This window comes from Bos mutus, chromosome X (assembly GCF_027580195.1).
Source record: "Bos mutus isolate GX-2022 chromosome X, NWIPB_WYAK_1.1, whole genome shotgun sequence".
In the NCBI taxonomy this organism is placed as follows: Eukaryota; Metazoa; Chordata; class Mammalia; order Artiodactyla; family Bovidae; genus Bos; species Bos mutus.
In genome coordinates, this window is record NC_091646.1 from 44,118,061 (window position 1) to 44,140,875 (window position 22,815).

Consider the following 22,815-nt stretch of genomic DNA (forward strand, 5'->3'; position numbering starts at 1 on the left):
AAAAAATACAAAACAAAACTTTAAATGCTGGACTAAGTAGGCTCTCTTCATATATAGCAGATGTTTTTATTGTTTGTTATTGAACATTAAGTTTTAGAATTGCGTTTTTTTCCCTAATGTTCCATCCCATACTTTTAAGTGTATTTAATTCAAAAATGAAACCTAAAAATTAGGCATCAAGCAGTCCAACTCTTTAAAAATATATTTAATCCTGAAAAGAGATAACACTTCTAGAACGCTCACGTGAATATATATTAATACAAAATAGACTATTTGCATTACAGTCTTAATTGTAGTAAAATAAATTCAAAAAGTGATTCTCCACAAAATCTGACAGTAGAATGATATATGCCGTAACAGCATTGTCATTCAGACGGTTAGCCAAAACACTTGTATAGAATGTTATAATAGGGCAAATGAGAGGTTCAATTACAGAGTGGTAAACCAAAGAGACCATCAGATGGTGACTATCCGCTTACTGCAGGCTGCCCAGCCGTTAACTCAGACAGATCTCTGACCCAAATAAGCCTACATACATATGAGTGAATACCACTCATATCCAGCTATAGAACATTTGCCTTTTATTGCATTGTCACCATCACTTCAAGTCATTTAGAAGTTGATACATTATTCTAATACGTTATTTATGTTTTTTAAAGTGATATAGCTTACTACTGAGAACTGTCTTTAGAGTTTGTAAAACAGTTAAAAAAGTGTGTCCACTATTAATAAATATTCCTCCTCATAGTAGATTTGACCCTTGGAAATTATAAAATGCTATTCAGATTCAGTCTGAAGAAAGAGCAAATTGGATAATAGTATTTAGGTCAAACCTGCCTAACTACTTCTTTTATTCATCTCTATTTGAATCCCAGGAAAATGTCCCACAGAGGTTGGTCCAAATGATTTCTAATCTCTTTACATTTCAAACCTATCCCAGATCCTTCAGTGTCACCAAATGACCTTATTTCCTAGGTCACTGAGAAGATGGAGCTTTTTCAACTTCATTAGTCTCCCTGTTAAGATTGATCTGAATCTATACTACCAGACTCCTTGCCAGAGTTATCTGTGTGCTTCTCAAACATGCTGTCCACACAAGCACACTGTATACAATTTTGCTCTACAAATGTCACTTAGTATACTTAAGGAGAGGCACATAGTGTTTCTGCTTATAAGTTAAAATGATCTTTATCTGTAAACCCACTGAGTAGGAATAGGAGAAGCCTGAGTTATGTGAGCTGGAAGACTTCTGATGAGTCCACTAACCTTATTCACTCCTTTTAATGATGAAGAAAATAAGATCCAAGGATAGTAAATAGCTTACTTAAAGTCACAGCTAATTAGCAAAAACACTGAGATCAGATCTTATAACTACTGCTTCTCATTCTAGCTGTTCCCCCCCCCTTTTTTTTTTTTAAATATTTTGCACTGCCTCTTCAAATCACCCTGAATAAGAGAAGGCATGTAGACAAGAACTGGGAAACCATACAAGTTTTCATTTTAAATTTTGGTGAGGAGAATGAAGCATCAAACACTGAAATTTCTTTATTATTTCAGGACTCCTTTTCCAATAATAGATGCTTACAGTAATTTTTACCAGATAGATCATCACAACTTGCTCCAGTCTTATGGTGTCTAATCACAGTGCCCGAGATAAATTAAAGAGCTCCTAAGATTTTCAAAGGGAATTTTAAATGTGCAACTTAAAACAAGAACATTAAGAAATATAAAGGTCTACTAATCAAAAAGTGTGCATTTTCTTTCACCAATATGACAGCTTCACACAAACATTGTATGTCCATTTTATGGGCAACATTTTACGCCCACACTCTTAAAATCCATTCTAGTAACTAAAAAAGCAAAGTCATTTCCTCAGATGCCCTGAAGTAATTTCAGTAATACTCTATAGTTTCTAGAGTAATAGCAAAAGCGATTATCTAATCTCCAAGGCAAGTCATAACTTTGAAGGGACAGCAATATGTAAGCACTTTATCTTGCCGTCATAAGGCTCAAAACTGGAGAGCTTTTAGACTTGGGCTTCAAACCTTCTCTTGCCATCAGGAGGAGAGAAATACTGTATTTATGCTTTGTAGGGTCTAGAACCATAGAATGCAACTTTTGGTAGAACCTTATAAAACTGTAGCTAAGTTTTCAGGAAACAAGGGATATCTGAGATCTAAATTAAATTCAGATATTCGTAATGCTGACATTTACCTAAGGCATTACACAAAGAAAGAGGAACCTCAAATTCCACCAAGCCTACATACATGAAGTAGCAGCATCATTTCAAAAATCATAATTATAAAATTCATAGATAAGTCTAAGCAGAGAGAGACAGAGAGAAAGAAAATACTACATAATTTTGTTGCTACAAATAGCACTGACTTAAAGAACATGACAGATAAGATTAGCTAAACATCTTGCAGTTCTCCAAGGAACTATTGTTAAGTGAGACCCGCAGGAAAGCAATGGGAAAATGTGTTTTTGGTTGACTATTTCTAACTATATGCTTCTAGCAACCTAATTTTATTTCATTTATCACTTTACTAGGATATGATTAGTGTTTTTCTTCCATACTGGATTAAAGGTGGTGAGCAGGGAATGGTAGCAACATTATCTTATCAGGAAAGAAATCAATATTCTGTGGTTGTGTCTGACTTTAAAAACATAAAGGACTATGTAACTGAAATGACATGTATAAGGCCTCGCATAAGGAAACAAGGTAGAATACGTATTGTGATTAACTTATATAATTAAGACCAATATTTTATAAGCCTTACCTTCTTTGAAAATTCTGCTGCTTTTTGTTCACTTTCTTCAACTTTTGCCTTATTCACACAAGAATCTATTAAGATTGACCAAAAATGATTAGAAATTATTTAATTGGACCACTAGGCAAATGACAGCTGCCAGCCTATAATTCTACTATGGAGACTATCATTATTATGTCAACTGATGTTAGAGGGAAACTGATGTATACTACACATAAAACATAAACTACCAGATTTTCTTTCTTTTGTATACTACCTGAACTCAATGATGGTATTGTTGAGGCACAAAACCAAGCATCCAAGAATATATTAGACACAATCATCATCATTTAAATGTATTCCATTATTTACCAACTTTATCTATCACAGAACTCATTAAAAATATTTTGTAGCTTATTATGGGTAGAGAAGTGCCAAAGAACTATGGTTAAGATTATTAAGGCTCAAAATGACTCAAAATAAGACTAGAAGGGGAGGTACAACGTACAAAGATTTCACTTGAACATCTTTGAATCAAGGGCAGAATATATTATGTAAATAAGAAAACAAACATCAAGCTTCTCAGGTCTAATCAAACACTAAAGAATGTAAGTAACTGAAGAATCTGCTTCGGGAAGCATTCTCACTATTATATATACAGTCTATTATATATACCAATACCCAACCATGTTATACCTCTTTATTTACCTAAAAGAAATGAAAGCATATGTCTATACCCAGACTTGTATGTGAATGTTCATAGCAACTTTATTTATAATAGCCAAAACCTACAAAGAAAGCAAATGTCCACTAACAATAAATGTATAAACAGATTGTGGTATATACATACACTGAAATAGCATTCAGTTATAAAATCAAATGATACATGGAATACCACAACACAAATGAATCTCAAAATAATTATGCTGAATGAAAAAAGCCAAAACAGACAGCACATGCTATATGCTTCCTTTTACATAAAATTTCAGAAAATGAAACTAGTCTATACTGAAAGAAGGCAGATCAGTGATTATCTCAGGATGTGGAGAGGTGGGGAGGCATGGGAAGAAAGACTACAAATGGGAACACAGAAATTCTAGGGGGTGACAGAGATGCTTATCATCTTGACTGTGATGATTTTAAATGTACACACAAACATCAAAATTTATCAAATTTTACACTTTAAATATAAGTTTTTTTTTTCATATGTCAAGAATACCATTAATAAAGTTTTTTCTTCTTTGTAAATAAACAATGTGTGGCTGGAGCAAGGCAACCAAAGAACAAATTGGGAAATGGTTAGATCAAAGAGGGGTCAGATCTGTGTTGTGCCGGCAATGATTGGTAATGAGCTTCATTAAAATTTCAATGGGAAGACATTGAAGAAATTTAGGCCAGGATATGATCTGATTTATAAAAAAAAAAAACTAGACTTACAGACCTGTGAAATCAGAAGAGACGCTATCCTCTTCAAGTTCAGGTGAGCTAGAAAATCCATAGATTTCCTAGAAGTTCTTGAAGCACCTGTTAATTTGTGTGTGTGTGTGTGTTCTAATGAAAGTTTCACAGTCTGTATTAGCTGCTCAAGACCTCTGAGCATAAAATATTAAGAGCTACACATATACTTGAGTAATCTGAATTTAGGGCCGAGGTAACTGAAGCCTAGAGAAGTTATATGAGGTCATAATGGGTTTTTAATACTGACTATGTTCTCTCAACTTATCCCTTCATGTTTTCTCACCTCAGTGCTCTTGATAAAGGGGACACATTCCTAAGTACCTGGCACACAGTATACAAAACAAATATCTATCTATTTGGCTAACAAAATCAACATTTAGTGTGTATGTGACAACTATGGTCTGCAATAGATAAGCCAATTTAAACATTTGGAAATAGTCCCTTATAACTCTCAACAAATATGAAATAAACCACTGTGTTTATTAAGCTCAGGGGAAAAGATGCAGCAATGCCAGCATTCACATTAATTGTAGGTGAAAGGTACACTGGCAAAAGCTTTCTGAAAAGCATTTAGCCTTTCAAAGTTCATACACTCACTTAGAGGAATCAATCCTAAGGAAATATTGAGAAGAAGCCAAATATTTATATTAAGAATGTTCACAGCCAATTCATTTATAATTGTAAACACCTGAAAACAATCTGTATGTATAATAAGGTCTAGTCAAGACAATTATGATATTCTACTAAATGGAATATTATATAGATATACAAAGTCAGATTTTTAAAGGTTAATATTGAAACATTCTAATAATATAATGCTCCATGAAAAATTATCATACAGAAGAGAAATGAATGGAGGGAGAGAGAGCAAGAGCTAAACAGAGATGGAGATGAAGATGGAGATAAGATGTACTGAGCTGAGAAGTAATGCTGAAATGTACTGAGCTTGAAAAGTATGATTGGTGGTTTATTTTATCAATTACATACGTCTCTAGACTGCCTTTAATAAGTGAGCATGAGTTTTACAATCAAGATAAGAATTACACATGATAAATAATAAGGAATTCATCTGAATATTACTGTGAGTCTTCCTGTGCTATGGAGTGAAGAATAGCATACAATTAGCATTCAACAGCTGTAGTTTTCTATCTTTAAAGACAAATGAGTTCATGTTTGAATCTTACCAATAGTAATTTTGATTAGGTATGAATAAAACAGCTTATCTATAAAGTCATACGGTATAGTATATTTCATAAGAGAGGCTGCCCATTGTCCTTCAGTGATTATTCCAGAAAGGGTAGCTGATTACCATCTAGGATAATATAAGGTCATTTCCTCAGCAATCCAAGCAGATGAACATGATCATCTCAAATTCCTTCCCAGATCTAAGGTCTATGAAAATATAAACTTATCTACTTTCATAGAATTAAAATGGATACATGTATACGTATGGCTGAGTCTCGTTGCTATTTGCCTGAAACTATCACAATATTGTTAATTGGCTATATCCCAATACAAAATAAAAGTTTTTTTTTTTTTTTTTAAAGAAAAAAGGTCTTAAGTTACTAAATTAGCCTGTATTTCTTTTTCTAGGACCTGAACACTAACATGGCATTACTAATCAGACCCTACTGTATACATGATTTACACAGAGCCACAAAGCTATCAGTATAACCTTAACGGATTTGAGTCACATTTCTAAAAAGCAAGGCACTGACCCCTAATATAATGTCTGTTGGTGCAGCACTGATTTTAAACTCAATTCAAGAGTGTTGAAACTTAACAAACAGATTAGGATTTCCAATCACACAGACAGAACTCTCATGATCATCATAATTAATAGTTAGAGCAAATGAGTACCCATGGATACAATGACCTACCATATTAAAAGAGGAAGTTTAGTCAGAGAGCTACACTTGAAAAGTGTCTATTATAACCACAATCAAAAGACATTGAGGATTATGTTACATACCTATCAGATGAGTAAAATCAATGTCTAATCTTTGTCTATACTTGAAATCTGGATCCATTCCACTGCAGTGCAGCACTATCTGTGAAACACACTCCTCAATTATTTTGTAATACTGCGGCCTGCAAAAGAGAGGAAGTGTTCTTGAATGCCTTTTCTACCCAGACAAATCTATTTTAAGAAATGATTCTGCATGATAAAGAAAACTAAGTGATTTTCTAGAAGGTTAAAAACTCTTCCTAGCCATTACTCTCTCTCAGGAAAAACATGCCTAAGCTTAAAGGTAGGCTGGACATTACAATGCAAAACCCACTGTGATATAATCAACTGTTAATACCTTGACTTAATACTCTAGCTTGCAGGGATTTATGCTTGTGTTCAAAAATACTTATCAACCTTATATGCTTACTTAAGCTATTATTCCTGAAGTTAATAAAAACAAATGACTTTTTAGTCCTACATCTATGGGTAAAGAAATTGTTCTAGGCCTCTCCAAGTTCTCAATTTCAATAAGGGATGAGTATCTTGGCATTACATGGCAAATGATGTCTTGAATTTACTGCCACACTGTTACTCAAGATAGCTATAACAGCTTTTACAAAACTGGACTGGGCCACTTATGTTACAGACTATACCAAAGATCTATTTATACACATATTTTAAAAGATTTATTTTATAGAAGCATACACACTAAATATGCATGGCTATAGCTTCAATTTGTTCAAAGTGTCAAAGGTTCTAAAACATTTCCTAACTCTATAATCTATCAAGGTAATTATGGCCTTAAAAATGACCACTTACATACTTCAAAAATTTTTAAAAAGTACATTTTGCATTAAAATTTGGGGAAATTTTAGCATTTACCAGCAGCTAATAAATTCAGAGAAAAATCATAAGGAAATATCAGTATGGACAAATTGTAACATAAACATCCTTAACATTAGTGTGCTGATAACTAGTCCAACTACTAAAAGTTTGCAAACAAATCCAAACATATTCTAATTGCACTTATGTCTTTTGTCATGGGGTTGGTCTCAAGGATGAGAAGAAACAGTAGTATATATTACACATCTGAGGCTTTTTCAAGTCATCAAAAGATCTATGGTAAATAATATCAGATTGTAATCAATCAGGTCAAAGACTCTCTGGATAAACAAGGAAAACACAATAATTCTCTTTAAGTCAAAGTATCCATCAGTAGAATAAAAGTACTAGTGACTCATCTTCCTCACATGGATGTTCCCAGGATGAAAAAAGTAACATATTAGAACAATTTCTCATTCATTCAAAGTTACTGAGAAATGGACACAAATTATTTCCCCAGGTAACTGTGTACCCATGGGCACTGTACCCCCTTACTTACCACCACTTATTTGAGAAAACAACAATCATTTTACGTTGCATTACTATCTTTCCTGCTTAAAAAAAGAATAGCATATAATATTTTTAACATTTTTCTAGTCTCTGTAACATCATGATGCCTGCCCATCAGTTATTGCACTGGTCTGAACTATAATAGAACTGTAATTGTACTCTATGGGCTTTAGATCTGTCATTTTGGTTGTGACTGTACCCGACCCCATGGTACGTTCCCTTGCCTTTTAATGAAGCAAGGTTTGAGAAATCAGAGAGATCAAGTTTGCTAGAATTTCACACATATCAGAGTATAAGGAACAACTATTAGTCTCTTGAACAATTAAATGTAAGATCATGAGATCATTGTCACCAGTTTATTGATAATTTCAGTCACTCAGAAATCTTTCTCTGGTTTTCAGATATATTCCCAGAACTGGACTCTGAAATTTATGACTTCATATGGATTACTATTATATTCATTTATTTAGAAGAATTACATTATTGTGTATAAATCTAAAATATTAATATTACTATTTTCTTAGATAAGTTCATATCTATTACTAGATAAATACTATACAAGAGGAATAACAATAGTCTTACTTATCAAATGTACAAGAACTTAAAAACTCTACCATAGACTATTTGAAGGTTACTCTGTGCTACAAAAATTCTTATTACAGGGTCAGTAAAATCTGTTAGGTTTATTGCTACTTAAATGGCATACATCATTTTTATAAGCAGATTCTTCTGGCCCAATGAAAATTTAATTAACATATTTTTTTAAATGTTATCTAAAGTCATCAAATTCTTATACTCTATGTGTGTATATACATATACTGTCTACTTCTCACTACATTGCTAATTTTCCTTTAATATCTAATTCAAATTACATAAACCGTACTTTAAGAACAGCCTCTTACCTGATATAATAGTCATTTCTGATGAGCAAAAAATGTTGTAGAATGGATAATAAATAATTTTCAGCAGCAGTGTCCTTCAACATATTATACAGAAGATGGTATACTTCATTCATATCAGTGGAAAATGAGTAAAGGAATAAAATGCTGATTCACTTTCATTCATAACAAAAGCAGCTTCATTTTTTAAAACATTAAGAGATAATTTTGTTTCCATTACTGTTTCTAAACTTTCAAATCTATGATGCAGTATTTAAACATTTGCATAAAGAAATTTAATCTATGGATCACTTTAACTTTTTAACCAGAAAAACAGACTTAAACATTTAGCCATTAAAGACTTAAATGATCAATTATTCATTCTATTTTGAATTACAGCTTACAGTTGGTACCACTGGAATAGCAAATGCCACTAATGAAAATGATTTTTTCCTAACCTTCCTATGTTTATAATGGAGCACCTATATTATTCATACAAGCTACTCCTCCTTCTTTTTCACTGCCACACAAGATAGTAATGCAAAGGAGCACTGTGTGGACAGCTGAAAGTTCATAAAAATCAGTTTTATACAGATGAACCATTACATATGAAATCATTACAATTTGCATTCATTTGTATTTCCTTTGTGCTAAAAGAGGGAGGTTAAAGACAAAGATGACACCACCCTTATGGCAGAAAGTGAAGAGGAACCAAAAAGCCTCTTGATGAAAGTAAAAGAGGAGAGTGAAAAAGTTGGCTTAAAGCTCAACATTCAGAAAACTAAGATCAGGGCATCTGGTCCCATCACTTCATGGGAAATAGATGGGGAAACAGTGGAAACAGTGTCAGACTTTATTTTTGGGGGCTCCAAAATCACTGCAGATGGTGACTGTAGCCACGAAATTAAAAGACGCTTACTCCTTGGAAGAAAAGTTATGACCAACCTAGATAGCATATTGAAAAGCAGAGACATTACTTTGACAACAAAGGTCCAGATGTATGGATGTGAGAGTTGGACTGTGAAGAAAGCTGAGCGCCGAAGACTTGATGCTTTTGAATTGCGGTGTTGGAGAAGACTCCTGAGAGTCCCTTGGACTACAAGGAGATCCAACCAGTCCATTCTGAAGAAGATCAGCCCTGGGTGTTCTTTGGAAGGAATGATGCTAAAGATGAAACTCCAGGACTTTGGCCACCTCATACGAAGAGTTGACTCATTGGAAAAGACTCTGATGCTCGGAGGGATTGGGGGCAGGAGGAGAAGGGGACAACAGAGGATGAGATGGCTGGATGGCATCACCAACTTGATGGACATGAGTTTGAGTGAACTCCGGGAGTTGGTGATGGACAGGGAGGCATGGCGTGCTGAGATTCATGGGGTCGCAAAGAGTCGGACATGACTGAGCGACTGAACTGAACTGAAATGAAAGACAAAGAAGCCTGAAACATTTTTCTTATGATGTAAAAAGAGTAGTAGAAGTTTAAATGCTTTTATTAAACTATAAAACAGGTTTCAAATATGGATTCACTTTTATAAGAAAAGCAAGGACCTAGAAAATCAATGTAAAATAAAAGTAGAAGAGGAGATGTAATCCAGTATCTTAAAAATAACCTGAACTGTCAACATTTTCTCTGAAGTAGAATTAAGTATATGATGGATTACTTCTTACACTTCATCTAAGAGTCTTGTGCTAAAGTCTCATAAGCTCCTTTCAATGGCTATGGAATAGATCCAAAAAACAGATTTATGGTGAAGAAAAATTTATACAAAGCAAGATATTTATTGATATAAAACACATTTAATGTTATGGAAACTGCTGTAAACTAGAGTCACTGATAAAGGATAAGAAATTACTGGAAATTATCTCTCAATAACAAAATTGTTACTCACTGCATTTATCCAGTACTCAAATGTAAGACACTTTGATAAGAACATTGGAGGAAAAAGTTGAAATACTTCTGCCCTCCATTTCATAGGGGCACAGAAGTGAACCTAAATAAGACAGATACAGGCAAAGTACTACAGGGCAAAGAAGATGACTGGAGAAGCCGTTATAGAGAGAAATGCAGCTCAGAGGGCTTTTTGGTTCTGATGTATTTCCCCATTTTCCCAGAACCCATAGGTAAGAAATTTAGTGTATGTGAAACAAATGGCCAGCAATGCTATGACAATCATCTTTTATATCAAAAATCATTTTGTATAAAACCGTTGCCACAAAAAGGTTATCTGCTAGTTGCATTTGACTCAAATGCTTCCACTCTAGCAGTTTTGTTCTAGTCAGACCCTATCACATTTACACTGTTTTTCCCCACTAAGGCACCCAAATATTTAGAATGAGAAAAAGACATTTATTTGAACTGAATGATATCTCTAAATCACTGGAATACCATTTAATAAACTGAAACTGTATATTACCTATAGTCACATATGAACTCACTGAACTTTTCCCCAAAAATCCTTATCCACAAGGAATATTACCTTAGGCTCCTGTCTATTCAAGACCATTGAACAGAGTATACCTATAATGCTGCAAGCCATTGTGTGTATTTCAGTGTACTCTGGGTAAATCATCAGGAGAGTCTGACAATTCTTCATCAGGAATCTCAAGAACAGCATCATAGTGAGGTTCTAATATAAATAAATGGATATAAATTGGGCTGGCAGACAAGAATTCTAATAATGGTTCACAAAATCACCCACAAATCCCTTTTTCACAGTACATGCAAAACGATTTTTCTGGTTTGTCAAAAGGATATTCCATTTCTGCGCGAATGTCATTGAGACGGTGTGATAATTCAGTTAGGTCATCCTCTTTGTTCTCATCAAATACTTTCAACTGAATATCAAGTTCATCATTCTCTTTTTCTTTCAAATCCTAATATATAAACAGAAAACGTAACAGCCGAATAACAGTTTGACAACACCATACTTTGGAAATAAAGCCCTGATACTATTATTTATTTGCATATGCAGAAGCAATTTCAAATATTGACCCAGGCACTTGGTTTCCTGTAAGAAAGTAAATGTACTCTGTTTTTCTATTTAAAAATGAAAAAAACCTCATTGCATTCACTGAATTTTCTTTTCATACCCCAGATTTTGACGATTCACATTAAAAAATTAATGATCACTTTTACAATGGAAAAAAACTAATTGCTAACAACCCAAATTAAATGCTGTCGTTTTGACTAAACACACTAATCAAAGATTGCAAAAGAACTCATGCAGCTAGAACATTCACATATGCCTCTGGCAAAAAATGCAAATATAGATCAATTGTACTAATGAAGAACAAATGCAAGGATATATTCAAGCACAACAGTACCAAGTATGGCGTGAAAAGTTGTATAAACAAATTTATTTTCAATGATATTTTGTGATTTTAAAGCAAAAAGGCATCAGGATTTTTTAATCAAGATGCACAACTAGCCTCCTCCCCCACCTTTTATTTTTGCTTAGCTGAATCACAAAATACCAACTTGGGCATCAAAGATTTGTTTTTGTAATACATTATAAGCACATGTGTTACAAACCCCTGATAATTCAAAATCATAGTATAAACAAAATCTTTGGGAGCATGCCATGCTGGAGATTCGGAGAAGGCAATGGCACCCCACTCCAGTACTCTTGCGTGGAAAATCCCATGGACGGAAGGAGCCTGGTAGGCTGCATTCCATGGGGTCGCTAAGAGTCGGACACGACTGAGCGACTTCTCTTTCACTTTTCACTTTCATGCATTGGAGAAGAAAATGGCAACCCACTCCAGTGTTCTTGCCTGGAGAATCCCAGGGACGGGGGAGCCTGGTGGGCTGCCATCTACGGGGTCGCACAGAATCAGACACAACTGAAGTGACTTAGCATAGCATAGCATGCTGGAGATTGTTGGGCTTAATATATATCACCTGGAATATCTTTTAATATGTATCCTTTAAGTTTCCGCTTTCAAAACCCAAATTGATAATCACTGTGGATACTCAAGGGTGTTACAGAGAGACTAGGATGTTCAGATCTGAGCTTGAACTCTAAAAGGAAATGCAAGCATGGTGTACTTCAAATTCGGTTGATAAAACAAACTCAGATGCTTTTTTTTTTGTTTCTGTTTTTATTCACTAAGGACAATTATAAATGAAGATGTAATGGCTATTACTGAAACCAAACACAAACTTATACAATTTCTAGATGTTTTCTTCCTAACATTCACATACATAAGAATTTCCTGAAAATTTACCTACAAAGCATATGAAAGTATTAATATGTTTTAATATAAAATACATAACAAATACATGCATTTAAGTTTAGTTTCCTCTTTAGTAATAATTTGTTTTAGGTCTAACTTTTCACTTTGAAGGGGAATGAAGAATTTATTGGAATGTAAAGTTACCTAACATTGATGAGTTACATTATCAAGTGATTTCTGAACTCGATTCAGAAAAGAGCAGAAACAAGACACATCCAATGAAGAAAAAACCATTTTTATAATACAGAATTTTTCCTTATTCTTATGTCATAATATATTCCTTCTTAGATGTTCACTATCAAATTTTAACACATTCAAATATGTTTGAATAGAAAAAACAAGTTATATACTGTCATTTAATAAGCCTCAGAAATTTACAAAAACATGGAATCAACCTGTATGATCTAAATACTTTCATTAAAAATAACTGGTTAAATGTTTATTTCCATTTTTAATTAGGATAATACATTATTTATATAGTATATATAGTATGTGAATATATATAGCACAATATAAAATATAGATATACATAAATGAAATATCTCATAAATATTGTTTGTTAACAATGTACCATTAAAACACATATGCATATCTACATACACATACATATATAGAAAACTTCCTTTCATTCAAATGTCAAACCTTGTAAGGTATATTCAAAAATTCTTGATTAAATAAATATTTAATGAATTAATAAATTTTTTATACAGCACAAGTGTGACAGATACCTTATTGGAATATTGGAAATGTATCACTGAAGTTTTATATTTTAAATGAAGAATGACATAAAATTGCTGAATTACACTGTTAATTATGTGAAATACTGTAAATATGTTTCAGATATATTTTGAACAGATTTGCAGTACAGATACAGAACATTATCAGCAGTTTCTCTAAAATAGATAGTTACGTCTCTATAATATGGTGTACTTCAAAGGAAATCAAAGTCCATTACCAGTATATGACTGATTACCAGTCAAGCAATCAAAATTGAGTCTTCAAAGGAATAAGAAAAGGTTTATTGGTCTTCTAAAAGAGGTTAAGAATGCTGGCTGCCTACAAACACAGTTTCTTACTGTCTTGTTCCTTCACATACCTGATTTATCTAGTATTTTCTTAATTCATTTAACTAAATAAAATGGCAGATGGAGAAAACTTCACAAGAAATCAATGTAAGTTAACTACAGAGCAAATACTATTTTAAAAATCACTATGCAGTGTTTAACAACTCATTTGTCCCAAATTACTAAAGCAAATTTATGAAAAGTGAATTTTCCATGTAAGTGAAACATAAATTCTCTAAACACCACAATGTATCCATAGAGACAGGGAAAATTTTGAAAATAAATTTCTAACATAATTTAATTAAAATAATTGTCATTGTCTTGATGATTCTAATGATTATATGAAACAACGTATTATTCTACTACAATGATGGTCTCTGGGATTATTAAAATGTTAAGAACTATTTTTTCCCTAGCATTTAATGATTCCAGATAGGTATAACTTTTGATGCATGTGCCAACAATTTATATTACCCCTAGTCACATCTAATTTGCTACTTTGAAGATGATATATTCTAGAAAATTAGAAAGTTCATCCTGTTACACAGTGTATAAAAGAAGAGAAAACAGGATACAAATAAGGATATTAAAGACTCATCTTTGAATATATTACTAGGTTTCCGTGCATGTGTAAAAGCTGTTTAAGGTTATTATAAATTCTACTGGTTGAAATGTAAATATTTAGTACATTAGATAGATAATAGTTGACATGCTAGGGACATCTAGTATAAATTAAAGCATGCCCATTCTGAGTTTTCCTCTGAATTTTGGTAATGAAACTACAAGGACAACATCAAAATGGGTCTACCTGCCTAGATTCTGATTCTCATATTGTGTATCAGAAATACCTGGGAAGGATTATTTTTTCCAAACAAACATCTCTGCCCCACCTCTGATAAGACTGCAATAGGCTCTTTAGGGGGACAATCTGCCTGCAATGCAGGAGACACTGGTTTGATTCCTGGGTTGGGAAGATCCCCTGGAGAAGGGATAGGCTACCCATTTCAATATTCTTGGGTTTCCCTGGTAACTCAGATGATTAAAGAACCTGCCTGCAATGCAGGAGATCTGGGTTCAATCATTGGATTGGAAAGATCCCCTGGATGAGGGCATGGCAACCCACTCTAGTATTCTTGCCTGGAGTGTTCCCATGGACAGAGGAGCCTGGCAGGCTACAATCCATGGGGTCAAAAAGAGTCCCGACTTTTTGACATGACTGAGCAACTAAGCACAGCACAACTCAATTTCTTGAAATCAGAAAAGTACTTAGCCATATTTCACTTTATTGTCATAGATAGAAAAAAACATTGAGAATCTTTGTAGGTTCTATTCCAAAATTTGAGTAGGCAGATACAGGACACTTCTCTTGCTGAGGAATCACTGAGACCTAAGAATTAGGACATACTGAAGAGATATGGTAGTTAAATAAAAATCTAACTGGAAGCATGTTTAGAAGTACAGGGTACCTACCACAATATACAGCAGCTATAGGGCCAATAGAAAAGTGCAGCTAAGAAACACTGATACAAAACCTTAGCTGTCAATGTAACCAAATGAAAAATACCATGAGACCAGTGAATAGCAGAGATGAGTACATCCTGACAAAAGTGCAAAACATAAGAACAAGAGCTATTATGTACACTTTCTGAAAAGATGAGGACTTAAATAAATTGAGAGTCACCATTTTCTTGACCAGCCATTCAGTAGTATAAAGTAGAAAATGAATGTTCAATTATAAACATAGGGAAATGAAAGCTGGAAGACTAACAACAACAAGGGCAGAAAAACACCACATATTAGTAAATGACTAGAGAATGCTCAGGAGCCCCCGAGGCCAACAAGTGTCCAAAGACATGATTATTGTCCCAGAAACAGAGGAACAATCCCTGGAGGACAAAGATGGAAAGTAGTGAGTAGGCAGCTCAAAAGCACACTAGAATCCAGACTGTAATATTACCTACATAATTACATACTGTAATATTAGCTACATAAGGCCACAGTCTTTTCATGAGGAGAGATTTGTGAGAAAAGAAGAATAAATATGTAACATACACTATTAACTAATGAATGTCCCTAAGTTAATTACATGTGGGAAGAAAGTGTTAGTCACTCAGTCGTGTGTGACTCTGGGACCTCATGGATTGTAGTCTGCCAGGCTCCTCTGTCCATGGGGATTCTCCAGGCAAGAATACTGAAGTGGGCAGACATTCCCATCTCCAGGGTATCTTCCCAACCCAGGGGAACAAACCCAGGTCTCTGTTTGGCAAGTGGATTCTTTACTGTCTGAGGAAGTCCCAAGTTAACCTCATACTGAACCTCTCAGGTCACTTATCATTCACTGCAACCAATTCCTTGGTTTATAAAGTCATGGATGAAAGAACCACTCAAAGTGGAACTGACATAGAAATTTCTGAAACTGCATAGACTCAATCGTATATCTTATTAAAATGGGTCTCAATGGACTTAATTATATATTTTATGATGATGAGTTTTAACTACTTTAAGTTAAGATCATCAGAATACAAGTTACAGATGCATGCTACACACTAATTTCTCACCAGGAAATCTCCTTGATTTTGGTTATTTCTAATACCCTAGGAATACCTTATATACATGCTCATTGACATTTGTTTTGTCTTTTCTTTACAGGGTCCTTTTATTCCCTTCTGCTACTTTCACTTCTTATTTATTTCATATGGCTTGAGTAGATTAAATAGAGAGACTAGGGATATTTTGCTTATCTCTTTTAACAATGCCATGGACTTAAACAAACTCCTTCATCAGTTAACATAATAAAGTCATGGCAGCTGCATATCTATTTTTAGAACACCTGTGTTGATTTATCCTAGAACAAGCTTATAGTTATTTGAAAAATGTTTTTAACAGCATCATAATTAGAGCAAATAACCACACTCAATTTAAGAAATAAAACTGCTTTTCTTTTAGAAAAGTTGCTACAGAATTGGTAGTGAGAATACAATTTTTGTTATGTATCTAGAATATATTAATCAAAATTCAATGCATACTTATGTTGAATATAAAGGAAATCAATCTAAGTTATCAAAGAGGAGAGCAAAAAATTTTATTGAAAGTTGAAGTGGCAAAAAACAAAATAGCAGTCTTTTATGTTCTCAGTATTCAAAGTCAAAGAAAAGAAGTTTCCTTTTGACTTTAAGGAAACCAAAAAAGTCATCACTTCTGGACATATCATTAGCTGAATTCTGAATCATCAGCTGTATGTTGAGACTAATAATACTGCAATATCCAAAAGCTTGCAAAGCATCTAATGCTTTATAAAAGAAAACAGTAAGGCACATTTACTTACTTGGCTGCAAGTACTTTTGTCTAAAGAGAGAAAAACATTAAAGTTCGTAAGCATTATAAAAGTGCACATTCCACTTACTGGTAACATTGTTTTTAGTCCTGAACGAAGGAATTCATTCCTTAAATGTATTCGAAAATCAAGCTCATAAGGAGATGTGACAAGCGCATTTATAAACTGCATGCAGGCCACCTGCAATTATAAAGTAAACTGTGTTAAAAAAAGTTCATTTAATTAAAGAAATACTTAATGCTTTCAGATAACATTTTTTCCCTATACTAAAGGCATACAAACATACATTATGAAATATATTAAGAAAGGCAAATATTTATATAAGTATATTGACTATGACTTTATAGTAGAAACAAAGAAATTAACAATAAAGTTTCCGATGTCCAGAGCAATTCTAATGAAGGTAAAATGCATAGTCAAGTACTGCTGTATTTTGCTAAACTATATGAAGGATTATGATATTTTCTCTGAAAAACTCAAATTTCCAAAAGTGTGGATATAGAGCCCTTTAAAAAGATCATAAAATGTATCTTCCATTTCCAGCCGTCCTCAGCATGCACTTGGTCTCAATTCTATATGGTTATAAATACTTTCCTAAAATAAATCAAATAAAGCTATGAAATTATGATATTAAAGAGTAGTGATAACTTAGAGATATTATTACACTGATTTATACTTGCTCCATTCTGTTATTAAATGGATCTGCACAAAATATAGACTATTAAAATATATGATTAAGATGAATTAATTTACTACATAAAAAATGAATGCAAGTGAATTAATATCAACTAGAAGGCACAGTGACAGAAATACTCATGTGCATTACATGATAAAGTAAATATAAGAGCTTGTTTTCAAGTAAACACGATTCTTTACTTAGATTGATGCTAGAAAATGGGTTTTGGTTTTCCTCTGATATTGTGCCTCCTTATTAAAAAAGAGGGGGGAGTTATTTTCTGGTAATGGTAAGCTAGTAGAGTATCAACCAAATGCTAATTGTCAGGTATTCCAAAGATTTTCCTCATTTTTTAAAAATGCTCAAGTCTAAGGCAAGTGGCTGATAGTTTAACTGAAGAGCTGCACATTGAAATTGATTATTTTTAAAGTACATAATGAGTAGTTAGAGTGTTCAAAGAGCTGAATGCAAGGGGGCCTCTGGAAAATATCAGATTTAGTAAAGATGCTAACTATATATAGAAGGGGACACAAATAAATCAATAGTTAGTATGAGAAAAACACCAGCAAAAGAAAAATATTTCAAATGTTATTCTGGCTTGACCTTATCCAGATCTGTCATTATGATAGTGATTTTTTTCAAGTATAGACAAAATATTAAAAGGTATATTGGTTTTATTTTTATATCTTTATGTTATACAGTTAAGCTGCTTTGGGGTGGATCAAAAATCAAAAGTTGTAGGCATGAAGAGGATGATCAAGGTTGTCTTTAACATTATTAGCTACCTAAAAGATAATTAAAGAATGTAGTCCAATTTCTATGAATGCTCAAATGTCAAGCTAAATCACTGAGACATCTGACTAAATATTTGCCATTGACTTGGCATTACCTTAAAAGTCATATCAGGTAAGTTATTATGGTGCTTATGCCTTAATGTGTTACTTAACCTTCCTATTCATAATAAGAAAACGTTTAAGTCTTCAAATAGTTTAAATAGGCTGGAATATAAGTTTGCACAGCATACCCATAGCTATACTATCATTGTATTTGCATGACTGATTCTTGTTACGTTACAACTATGACCTGACCGAACAAGCCAAAGTACATGTCCAATCCAAAATTAATAGAGAGAAAAGTTGCCATCTGCTAGGATTGTTTTTGCCAGAAGAAATTCTAGCTTAATGGCTTGTATTAATATCCTACAAGTAAAGAGAACATTTCCATAACAAACAAGTTAATGAGTCTTGGAATTGTACCTTTATACAATAAAAATATTTGGATCAGGAAATAATAAAAATAGTAAAAGTCAAAAAATTAATGAATGTAACAACATCTAAATAATTCCACATTTAGTAAAATAAATGTTGCAATGCTATTAAATACTTAACATGTAATATATATTGAATATATAACTAAATGCAGAAAGTAAAGTTACAGCCATTGACTATAGTATAAAGTGATTAGCAAATACTTTGAAGTTAGTAGTTTAAACAGGTAAGAGCACTGATTTATTAATGTATTATTTGTTATAAAATTCTAATGGATATTTAATTAATTACAAATAACATAAGATGAATATTGATACTATCATTTCATTTTCCAACATAATCTGGAAAGTAATGCTCTTTAAGAGGAACATCTATATTGAATGGATATGGAGAACAAAAAAAATCTTTTTAATTATCTCTACCTCTTTATATTACTGCACAATTACTGCCCAGGAGCAAAATCAATCCAATTGTCACTATTTACAAATACAAAGTTAAATTTTTAAAGTGTAATTAGTTTAAAGGGCTGAATATATTATTACTTAATTATAAACATGAAATATCCATTTTGTAGATTCAGAATTTATAGCTAACTACAAACTCCCAAATTATTATCATTATTATTTTCTATTAGCTTTTGTTACCAGACAACTTAGGAGTTTTACATAACATAATTCACCATCTAATCTCATTCTCACAACAACCACATGAAGTGTTACTATTACACTCATTTCACAGTTGATGTAGCTAAGACTCAAAACAAATAATTTATACAAGGTCACACAGAAAGGAGGAAACTCATGATTCTAAACCATGTAACTTTACTCAAAATACAGTTTAATTTCCAGAACATTCCAGATGCCTAACCAACTCCATTCCTAGACTAACACAACAAAAGATTTTAAGGATTGGTAAGATAATAAAATTTAACTAGTGCATCATGTTTAATATATTAGGAATACCTAACTTTGAAACTACAGGTTTAATCAGAAAAACATTTATTTTAACAGTATGTTGTTTAGTATATAAAGTGGGTATCATATGTCAATTAGACTTCAATAAAAATAAAGTCATCATCATAATACATAATGGAATACAAAAGGAAGGAAAGAAGAAAAGGAAAAGAGAGAAGGAAGGAAAGAGGGAGGGAGAAAGAGAGGAGAGGAGATAGAAAATCGTCCTTGGAATGTGTTAGATTTCACTTTACATAATATAAACAATGATCTATGGGCAGTATTCAATCATACAACATAATGGCCTCTCACTCTCCTTAACTTGTTGCCAATCCCACTCCCTCCACTCCTTACTCAGCATGGATGAGCATGCAAATATATCATACACACACACACACACACACACACAAGCATGCTATTCAATATGAAGCCACTAAATACAATTTAAATGTAGCTTAATTACAATTAAGTAAATTTAAAATCCAGTTGCTTGGTCTCATTAGTCACAATTCAAATGTTCAATAGCCACATGTGGCTAGTGGCTCCCATACTGGACAGCATGGATATAGGACACTGCAAAGTCTGAACACAGCACTGCACTGGACACATTAAATTAAAAACAGTTCTGTCCCAATATCTAAAACCTAAGCTCCTAGGGGGAAAACACATTCCTGAATAATGAAACTTTCAAAATCGGTATGTTCAACTTCCGAGTATACAAATTTTTAAGAGCATGATTGAAGGATATTGTCCTCTTTCAATGAAAAATTAATCTGCTTTCAAAAAACAAAAATCTAACTCCCGAGATAGAAAATTAAAAATTATGGGGTTCAAAAGCTAGAAAGAACAGAAAATATACCAATCCAATATTCTCATTTATAGATAAGGAAACTGAAAACCTAGGAAGATTAGCTCATTTGCCCAATACTTTATAGCTAATATATTTGTGTGTGTTAGTTGCTCAGTCATTTCAGACTCTTTGCAAGCCCATGGACTATAGCCTGCCAGGTTTCTCTGTCCATGGGATTTTCCAGGCAAGAATACTGGGGTGGGTTGCCATTTGCTTGTTCAGGGGATCTTTTTGATCCAGGGATAGAACCTGGGTCTCCCGTATTGCAGGGAGACTCTTTACCATCTGAGTCACCAGGGAAGTCCAATAAGAAGCCACAAAGATTGGATTTGAAAACAGGCCTCGTGACTTTTAGTCTTGAAATCTTCCTACCACCCTACAATGCACAAACTTGGTATTGCTGAATAGCATTTTCCCCTGTACTGGAAAGAAAACACGTGCCTTTGAAATGAAATCATGAAGTTTACTATCTAGGTTTCATCTGATGCTTATTTTCTTTATAATGCATCTAAGGTTCAAAATGGTCTGCCACATCTGTTTTAAATCCAGCTTCCATAAGAATTAAAATTGTAAAAGTCTGATTTTTTTCATTATTGATAAACATGCTAGGCTAGAACCAAGATTCTGATTTTTGACCAGTAAAAATAGTTTCTGTATTTGCAATGTTATTAAATGATCTCCTTATAAGGAGATACCTATACAATATCTATACAACCTATTGAAAAAATGCATTAACATGTAGATAAAAGCTTTGTGCATGTGACAAAGCATCCAAAAATTTGTGCCATGCATAATTGTACTAAATTGAGTTCTATCAGTTTTTCCATAACATTATAAGTCTTCCTCTACCATAACAGTATACCTTCTTTCTACAATAATCACCCACATTCTTCAGTCAGAGGATGCTAGTATCTTCATTGTCAGGTGTGGGGTATGGTATAGAAGGTGATATATCACAAAATTGTTTTTAAACTTCCTAAAGATATGGCTCTAAATTTGTTTATGGTTTTCTTTGTAACCCCTAATTGTTCCCAATAAAATGTTTAAAATATAGCAGGTATATTATATTACCTTCGCTGTTCACTTGAAACTATCACATTGTTAATCAGCTGTAACCCATACAAAATAAAAAGTTAAAAAATATACATAATGGGTAATAGTCATTAAATATTTCTAAATTTATTGACACGCAACATTACTATAAAAAGAAACTGCATTCAGTTTCTTAAGTGATAGAGAAGGGAAATATTTAAAAGTAAATTATCCTCATTAAATTCCTTGGAAAATGCTAGAACCTTTATTTTAACTCACCAACTCTGAAAACTATACAAACATATATCTGTCTGTGTGATCGCAATTCATAGAGCTATGGAGTACAAAAACTGCCAACTCCAGGACATTCTCAAAACAGATTATCCATATTGCTGTTAGCTCTGACAAATTGTGCTTTTAAAATGTTATTGACACTGTCAAATATTGACCTTATTAAGTACTTTGTTGACATTAACAAGGTCTTTCTTTATCCCAGCCTAGCAGGAGTTAGGAAGAAAGATAGTTTGAGTCAAAGTAAGTGTCAACCAAGAAAGACACAAATATACAGAGAAAGTTAATTAATTCAAAAAATGGAGAATTCCAGGCACAGCAAAGCCATGTAGGAAGGTACGGAGGTAGAGGGATGAAATAGCATGAAATGTTCAGGAAATTGGGTACAAGCTGACTGGACCAACTCTATATGTAGCAGAGTGATGGAATAGAATATGAGGTTAGAGTTTTAGCAAAAGTTAGATGATGAAGTATTTTGTGTAGACTAGCATTAGACTTTAGTCCTAGGGTCTCTGGGAAGATATTATAGGATTTTTAGCAGTGATATAACAAAAGCTGGCTTCCCTGGTGGCTCAACAGTAAAGAATTTGCTTGCCAATGGAGCAGACATGAGTTCTATCCCTGGGTCATGAAGATCCCCTAGAGAAGGAAATGGCAACCCACTCCAGTATTCTTGCCTGGG

At 33.3% G+C, this 22,815-nt stretch overlaps 1 protein-coding gene across 1 annotated transcript in view; it reads right to left on the minus strand.

Annotated features, from left to right (window-relative positions):
* DIAPH2 (diaphanous related formin 2) overlaps nucleotides 1-22,815 on the minus strand; it is a 983,285-nt gene that overhangs the window by 668,802 nt on the left and 291,668 nt on the right. Inside the window, exons 11-15 of the mRNA XM_070366366.1 lie at nucleotides 17,133-17,243; nucleotides 11,185-11,303; nucleotides 8,454-8,570; nucleotides 6,181-6,299; nucleotides 2,781-2,845 (exon numbers count right to left, since the gene is read on the minus strand). Of these exons, the coding sequence (XP_070222467.1) occupies nucleotides 2,781-2,845; nucleotides 6,181-6,299; nucleotides 8,454-8,570; nucleotides 11,185-11,303; nucleotides 17,133-17,243 (531 nt within the window). The remainder of the gene's footprint in view (nucleotides 1-2,780; nucleotides 2,846-6,180; nucleotides 6,300-8,453; nucleotides 8,571-11,184; nucleotides 11,304-17,132; nucleotides 17,244-22,815) is intronic.